Source organism: Ranitomeya imitator, chromosome 6, assembly GCF_032444005.1.
Source record: "Ranitomeya imitator isolate aRanImi1 chromosome 6, aRanImi1.pri, whole genome shotgun sequence".
Lineage (NCBI taxonomy): Eukaryota > Metazoa > Chordata > Amphibia > Anura > Dendrobatidae > Ranitomeya > Ranitomeya imitator.
Genome location: NC_091287.1, coordinates 80,406,532 through 80,415,541, shown reverse-complemented (window position 1 = coordinate 80,415,541; position 9,010 = coordinate 80,406,532). Strand labels below are relative to the sequence as shown.

Sequence of the window (9,010 nt, the reverse complement as noted above, 5' to 3'; positions counted from 1 at the left end):
TAAATCTATTTCATCTCTGTGTTTGTATTTTCATCTTTACTCACAGTCATATGTGGGGGGCTGCCTTTTCCTTTGTGGAATTTCTCTGAGGCAAGGTAGGCTTTATTTTTCTATCTTCAGGGCTAGCTAGTTTCTTAGGCTGTGCCGAGTTGCATAGGGAGCTTTAGGCGCAATCCACGACTATTTCTAGTGTGTTTGATAGGTTTAGGGATTGCGGTCAGCAGAGTTCCCACGTTCCAGAGCTCGTCCTTATTATCAGTAATTATCAGGTCATCCATGTGCTCTTAACCACCAGGTCCATTATTGTCCTGACCACCAGGTCATAACAATTGGGGCTCTAAAAGACTGGCTAGCTACAGCTAAAGCTGCACTAGACTGGGGCTGCACATTGCTGCACAAAAGTTGAAGGGGTGCCTTTATTATAGTCCTGTGAGGGGTTAATTGGTTCATCTGTGGAGCCTGACAACGCCATTCTGTTCCTAGAACCCATGGCAGCCACTGCAGGGACAGAGATGCCTTGCGATACTGTTTGCACAGCAACCTAGCCAGCTGATTGAGGGGGGCTCCGGTGTACCTGCAGAGGCTGCCGGGGGGCACCGGGAACTACAATGGTGCCACTGCTTCACTGTTCCCGCCGCCCAGTTGATTCACCTCAACGTGTGAGGAGAATGGGGCAGGAGCTTCATGGGCGGGTCTTTCTTAACAAGATGGCGCCAGCGCGAGCTTCCTGTCAGAGCAGGAGAGCTCTTTCTGAGGCGCGCTAGAGGGCGGGAGCCTCCGTGTGGAACCCCCGCCACTTGGCGACTGAATATGTGCCAGGGAAACACGTGTATCCATGAGCGGTGGGTGACTGTGAATGTCACCGGGTCGGGACTGCTGAGGTGCGACGGGGGTTGAGCTCTGAGCCCTGCAAACAGGGATTGCAGCCATTGCTCATCTTCCTGATCTATCCTGGCATGCAGGGCCTTCATCAGAGGGTCTGCCATAATACTTCCACCAGAGAGTGCCACAAGCACCTCCGGGACCCAAAACAGAGGGGGGAGATAAGGAGAGGGTGGCAACAAGCCACTATATATATCTCCTGAAGAGGCTGTAATGTACTTTCCACCCCTTTCATTGGCCCTACAAATTTAAACCCCGCCCCCTCACCTCGTTGGCTAGTTATCTGGAGGGAAGCAGCGTGATCTGAAACCTTAAGGGAATGAGGAGGAGGGGGTGCCACAGTCAGAAGCATCCTCTTTACACAGTACAGTGCCTGCCATTCAAAACACTATTTTTCGGTGATTACTTTGTATCTCCATTCATACTGCACCCACACACACAAATGATACACCATTTGAAAGGTAAACTTGCCCCCTTCAGCAAGAAAATAGCCAAACAAACCACACATCCACAATATTATCACAAAATACATTTTAAACATTAATTTTCATAAAACTGCAGTAAGGAAAAATGACCTGCAGGTGGCACCACACTACCCCAAAGCACAGTATCACAAGGCTGAAACAAATCCTAACATTTGCCTTGGGGGCTTTTCAGCTTGCCAAACTCCTTGCCTAGCCGATTTCAGGCAGGTACAGTTCATATAAAATATTTTCTACATATGTAGAAGTAGAATAAAAGTAAAATTTTACCTGTTTAAGACTTCAGCTTTAAAACTGAAGATATAAATGAATGCAGGCTAAAAGGGAATGGACAAGTTCAGAACCATCAGATTTTCCGTATTATTGAACAGTCATTGAAAAGTCTATCTTCCTTCTAAGGTTGCAGCTTATTGGTCACCTGTAGTCACCTCTGGTTCCAAGTTAAAAAACTGCAGCGTTGACATAACTCAGACTGTACATTGTTTCCCGATGGTAGAGAGATTGGTGTCAACAACCTTGCAAAATTGGAAAAAAAAATCTAACCGTAGGGGAAAAAAGGTGAAATAATCTGCAAATATTTTTTTTAAAGGGATATTCCCAGTTATTATACAATGGTGTAAATACGCTCAGTTATGGGATCAATTCTCCTTCATAATTTTTACTGTCAAAGTGGCACTGCTGTACAGGGCACTGCTCCGTTCACATACATAGGGCTGTGTTGCACTTCCCTACACTGCAGATAGATGGCAGTGCTGATGTGGAGGAGAAAATAATGCTGCTGCCCCTTTTCTTTTACAAGGTCCTGACAATCAGACCCCTTCTGATCAGTAAGTAAAATACCATTATGTTTAATGTTGGCGGATCTCCTTTAGGCTGGAGTCACACACAACGTATAAAAAAAATCAGTCTGTTTTACATGGGCGACAATCGCTGAAAGATTCCCTGAACAGTGATCCGTATGTCATCTGTGTGCAGTGTGAGGATGCGATCTTCTCGCATGTAAGCATCCGTGTGACATCCGTGTGACATCCGCAGTGGCGTAACTACCACGGTCGCAGCAGTTGCCACTGCGACCGGGCCCGGGGGGAGTCAGGGGCCCCGGCAGGTCAGATGCACGCCGACACCAGCAAAAAGTTAAAAACTGTTGCCGTGCAGGTGATTCCTCCCGCACGGCAACAGACAGACCGGCCCTCCACCTGACCTGCCGGGCGCACACATCAGATCAGCAGCCGACGCCTGATCTGAAAGGAAGAGCTGAAGATCCTGTGGTGACGTCATCACTATCATAGGGCTTTCACCATTTATCAGCTCCGCCTCCTGATCACATGACGATGACGTCACCACAGGTCCTTCAGCTCTCAGCAGCTCAGTCCTGGTTGTGTGCAGCTCGTGTTCTCTGGTATCAACCAGCAGCAGATTTCCGGTTCCTGCTGTTCTGGTGAGATGTGGAGACAGGGGCAGAATGTGGAGACGGATGGGGCAGAATGCGGAGACGGATGGGGCAGAATGCGGAGACGGATGGGGCAGAATGCGGAGACGGATGGGGCAGAATGGGGAGACGGATGGGGCAGAATGCGGAGACGGATGGGGCAGAATGCGGAGACGGATGGGGCAGAGTGCGGAGTCGGATGGGGCAGAGTGAGGAGTCGGATGGGGCAGAGTGAGGAGTCGGATGGGGCACAGTGAGGAGTCGGATGGGGCACAGTGAGGAGTCGGATGGGGCACAGTGAGGAGTCGGATGGGGCAGAATGAGGAGTCGGATGGGGCAGAGTGCGGAGTCGGATGGGGCAGAGTGCGGAGTCGGATGGGGCAGAGTGCGGAGTCGGATGGGGCAGAGTGAGGAGTCGGATGGGGCAGAGTGAGGAGTCGGATGGGGCAGAAAGAGGAGTCGGATGGGGCAGAGTGCGGAGTCGGATGGGGCAGAGTGCGGAGTCGGATGGGGCAGAGTGAGGAGACGGATGGGGCAGAATGCGGAGACGGATGGGGCAGAATGCGGAGACGGATGGGGCAGAATGGGGAGACGGATGGGGCAGAATGCGGAGACGGATGGGGCAGAGTGCAGAGTCAGATGGGGCAGAGTGAGGAGTCGGATGGGGCAGAGTGAGGAGTCTGATGGGGCAGAGTGCGGAGTCTGATGGGGCAGAGTGCGGAGTCGGATGGGGCAGAGTGCAGAGTCAGATGGGGCAGAGTGCGGAGTCGGATGGGGCAGGAGCATGGGCAGGATGTGGATTTGGGTGAAAAATATTTTGGCGGGGGGGCCCCATTTGAAAGTTCGCACCGGGGCCCATAACTTTGTAGTTACGCCACTGGACATCCGTATGGCGAGATTTTCTCGCCGGTTTGCGAAATGGACATAGAAATTGATCCATGGGCTCAAATATTTGTGAAAAAATATATACAGTCTATATATACAGTCAACTCCACACTTATTCACTCCTCACCCGAATATCACCCATCCTCTGGAATTCTTTGCACCAACACATCCGACTACCAACCACATTCGGATCCTTCAGACAGAACCTGAAAACCCACCTCTTCAGGAAAGCCTACAGCCTACACTGATGCCGTTACCTCCTCACCACTACCGGAGCTACCGCCTCACCAACACCGGAGCTCCTGCAACCCTCAACCTACTGTCTCCTTCCCCATAATCCTGTAGAATGTAAGCCCGCAAGGGCAGGGTCCTCGCCCCTCTGTATCAGTCTGTCATTGTTAGTTGGTTTACTGTAAGTGATATCTATAACTCTGTATGTAACCCCTTCTCATGTATAGCACCATGGAATCAATGGTGTTATATAAATAAATAATAATAATAATAATATATGTCAGTGAGACACATACCGCTCTGTGTTTATCATCTCATTAAATACATTTACATTTGACCAGCTTGATTTTCTTGAAATTACCTTCACCCCGACAACCAATGTACAAATATTTCACACTGGCCAACTAGTCTTTATTAATATGACAATAAATATAAAACCATCAAAAACAGGATGGGAAAAGAACTCCAATAGGGGGAGGTGCAAATTGTGGGCTGTGTATATGGAAGATCACTGTAAAAGGGGGGGGGGTCACATATAAATTTACAGAAGGAAGAAAAATAGTCAAGAGGTAAGTAATATTTTTGATATGGACCACACTTCTAAAGGTACCAAGCTGCTAAGTTTTCAAGTATAAAGTGCATAGTGCTTCCAAATGGAATAAAGGACCAAAAAAGAAAAGGAAAGAAGGCTGCTAGGAGTGTACTAGACACAGCACATGATTACTCATGGTGATATCGATGAAAATGCAGCTTACTAACAGTCCTGTATATAGACACAGTGCTATACAGCTATAGTGCTATTCAAGACATGATAAAGTCAATGGGACCAAAATGTTTATGTGACGCCCCAGGGTCCTGGTTATCACAGTGTCATTTCTTTCCTCATGGGGAGAGTGATGTCACGCTTGGAAGCAATGAAAGATATTTTTCACCAGGTAATCACATACACACAACACGTTCATACTTCAGGCCAGAAAGGGGAGCTCTGAACCCGGATTAAGGGGAACTTCCCTAATATATTCTGGCTGGAGGGTAAGTTAGGGGGCAGTCTGTCAGATGACAGAGACGAAGGCAGTCGGACAGTAAGTGTCAGAAAGACTGAAGGGGCCATGTTGTCAGAGGTACTACAGCTCCTGGAGACAGAAAGGACAGCTTGTGGAAAGTGTGCAGGAGAGAGAAGGCACAGGAGAGTGACACCAGGGGAGCAGAGCAGTGATTTGGCTACCTCCCTGGCTGAGCGCAGATTCCGGTAGCCGAAAGACCAAGGCCGTGTCGGACTCTAGGAGGCACAGCAGAAACTAGCAGCACAGCTGGATTATAAATCACCTGTCCACCTTAATACCCAGGAGGCACAGTGGCATATAGGGCCCGGGTCATGATAGAGACCCTGTAAAAAGGCTCTAGTCACCTGTCATATGGGTTTGTGCCCTAACCTTTATGGACCACAGAGAGGAACTGTGAGGACCTTATCAGAAGATTGGCAGTAAGGGACTACAACACCATCGCACTTTGAGGAAGGCTTTCATCTCCACCTGGTAAAGAGGACTCTGGATTCGCTTCCAAGCCAGCCGGACCCTGCCTGTACCTGTGATCTGGTGCCCTGAACTGTGGTTGCCTGAAGCTATGTAATAGTATGCAGGTACTGAGTGTGTCACCACGGAACAGACAGTCCAACTGTTGAGGAGATTTATTAACAGGGACAATATTCTCCTCGCAGGGAGAGAACAGTAGAATATAAGCTGAAAAGATAACGGTGCAAAATATAGGGGAAGCAGTATAGCAGTAATAAACAGAATTTTCTTAGGAAAACACTTATCAGTCTGATGAGGACTTGCTTGTAGGGTCGTCTTCTCCAATGTAGGCGCCGAGAAACAGCGGCACTTGTCGTCCCTCTATTATCCGTGAGCTGTGTAGTCTCTAGGAACCCGCAGCCTGGGGGTTTTGGGAGTTAATGTGATAGACAGAGGGGATGCTAGGCAAACAGGGTCCCCTCAGCTCTGAGTCTTTAGCTTTAACAGCACAGCCTATCCCGGGAAAACGATGCTCAGTCTATTATTAAGTCTCTTAACGGGAATCGGGCTCTGCACTGATACTGTGGGTACCAGGGGTCACAGTCTCTGCATGGCCACAGTCTCTGCACGGGTGTCAAAGCGCCCCTCTCCAGTCACAGCAGAGTCTGCTTTCATGTACTCACAAGATGCAGTCTTTCTGGGCAAACTCCCTGCATTTGTCCTCTGACCGGGAGCCCTCTCTCTCTCCCAGAGTGCAGCTGCGCCCTGCTCTGACCGCTGCTCACGCTGCTCATGCTGCTCTGCCCCTTGCGCAAGCGCCTTTCTTTCCCTCTGCCCGGCTTTCTTCCTGTCCCAGTCTCTAAGTCTGCTCCCTGAGGAATCTGTAGCACAGCTCAATGGTCCCAGGCATAGAGCAGAGAAGGTAACCACCCCCGTACACTTCTTGTGTTCCACCTCCTTACAGCTACAGAAAACCAGGTGAAGAGACTCCACACTGGTGTCCACCGTTCTTTACTGCACCACACCTCATCTTCATCTACACACCGGGAGCCCTGGGGACCTACTTCACCTGTGGGAAGTTATACCATCTAGCTGCCATAACATCACCCCAGAGGACCCCTTAAAGCAGCGTCGGTCCCCACTGACCGAATACCACAGGTGGCGTCACAAACACAAACTTTATTCAATTCTCTTTACATATGGGCACAGGGCCAAGGACCGGGTCACTGCCACCGTGACATATCTCCTTAAGTACTGGACCCGATACCGGGTACCCCATGGCCCTGGCGGTCGCTCCATGTACATCACCTGAAGAGATCACCAACACCAGGACTTTCAGAAAACCATGACAGCCACACCTCCCCATCCCTTACGCCATTTCGCATAAGCTTCTTCAATGTTCATTCTTGGATTAGGACATTCAGTTTGTCTGTCTTGTTTTTGTGAACAAATGTAATCAATGCCCGACATGGATCTATTATATAATTAAGCCAAAAGGGAAGCAGGTGGACCCATTTGATTTTTTCACTTTGGTCCATTGGGGTCTTAATACTTATCAGTTTTTAGAAGAGATGAAAAAGTTCATACTGCAGAACTTTTTCTTGTCTTTTTCTTGTGTTCTATAAAGCACCCCGTATTTTTTTGTTCTTACAGAGGCGTTGGAGAGCTTAATGCATAAAAAAATAAAGTAAATACAGGCAGTATCAGACTGGGGTGTTAAGAGCCAACTGGTAATATTCACTTTGTGGGGCCCACTTTTTACCTGTATACAAATATTACACTACCCTCGTTCACAAATTTACCTATGTCTCTATATAATAATAGACTGGATGGTTTGGTTAATGATGAGATGCTGTTTTTTCCTTTACAAAGAGAATCATGTGAATTATGTCAAGTACAAGTGGGGTTGGGAGACAATACAAGTGGGGTTGGGAGACAAGATCTGCACAGGGGCCCACCAGGGATTCCCCTGTTACCCTATGGGCCTGTCCGAGCCTGTATATAGGGTAAAAAAAAAAATTATGGCTTGTAATTGAGTGCAAATCTTCAAGCATTATTTTCTTAGCACAAGCAGAGCTATACGGCTTTAACCTATATATACATATATTGAAAAAGTGCTCAGTGGTTTATCTAGTGGGGGACTAGCATGGCATATGCCCGGGGATCTGGGGGTATGCACAAGCCATGGACAAGATATTTAATAGTAAGCTGGGGACATAAAGCAACACTTTGCCCTGAATGAACCAAAGCTCAACTATGACTCTGACCTGTTTACGGTGGGAATTAGGCTGAAGCAGAGTAATTGTATTTTGGTAGAATACATTTTTACTTGATAAAAATATATTTTTCCAGGAATTTTAAAGTCTGGACTCATGCTGCTATTGACTCCAAAGCGAACAAAGCAACAAAGACAGGATGTCTAAAAATCTGCTTCAAAGTCTTAAAACCAAAGTACAGGATATAGAAACTTCAAACGTGGCTAATCCACACTAACCGGTTCTAATTCTGCTAAATACTAATAAAGCATTTTAAAATGATAGCCAAAATCTGTACGTTGCCACATAAAGTTAGGATTCGGGTCACAATATTGAGATATAGTCCGATGTACAGTATTTGTATAGAGCAGCTGTGGATGAAACAGGTGGAGATGGGAGTGGCGTAATCAATGCCATTCCGGAAACAAAGCTCTTGTCCTATGAAGCCCAAGCCCATACACTCGACCCTGTCTCACCCTACCTCCTCCTTCCCCTGACTGACTCCTTACAGACTGGTAAGAGCCGTGCAGGCAACAGGATGGCTGCAAAGAGGAGAAGAGACTTGGATTCTGGGGTAAGAACAATCTGATTGTTACTACACAACATGCGGTACAAATCCTAATGATGACTATGCAAATTCACACGGTAATCCGAAGACGAGTGGAAATAGCGATTACTGTGGAAATGATGGAGATTGCGGAATGCAATTGTGCCGTCACTTAGCACCCAGCCGACTGTTATGTTCTGCCTTCATCTGTCATAAAGTGAATTACTTGATCTAGATTTACTTTTGCTATTGCTTTAACTCTTTATAATCATTTATGCCGACGTCTCTATGATTCTATTATTATCATTGTTATTATTTCACTTTGAAAAAAACGTATTTACATTCAGGCTTGGACTGGCCGAAAGGATCAGGCGAATCTCCCGATCAGCTCCTTTGACAGATTGGACGATCCTTACATACAAAGTACACTTTAATGCAGCGTGTTCAAAAAAGGGCAGTAGATCATTCATTTAACGCAGCAGTCCAGTGTTTTTTTTTATTTCAGCAATGAAGTGGTGTCAGTAATCTAAATTCCATGACCCTAGTACCGTATTATATTTCCGATCCCGCGCCGCCATCTTATGACTAACCGCAAGTCCAGTCCTCCTTGGTATCCCTGCCTGACACTGTTTACATGATATACTTTTTACTGCTCTGGATATTATCCTCACAATATGATCTTTCTGGAAACTAACTATACATTTTATTGTATCTGATGGAGTTGGAGGTAGAGCCTCTTTAAAAAAAAAAAGCAACAAAGTAGCCCTTGGTATTATAACTGATATTAT

At 47.1% G+C, this 9,010-nt stretch overlaps 1 protein-coding gene across 1 annotated transcript in view; it reads left to right on the top strand.

The window, feature by feature from the left end:
- Positions 1-7,997: 7,997 nt before the first annotated feature.
- Positions 7,998-9,010, top strand: part of LOC138641968 (ATP-binding cassette sub-family B member 5-like) — a 189,792-nt gene continuing 188,779 nt past the window's right edge. Inside the window, exon 1 of the mRNA XM_069729813.1 lies at positions 7,998-8,249. Coding sequence (XP_069585914.1) covers positions 8,214-8,249 — 36 coding nt within the window. The 5' untranslated portion in view covers positions 7,998-8,213. The remainder of the gene's footprint in view (positions 8,250-9,010) is intronic.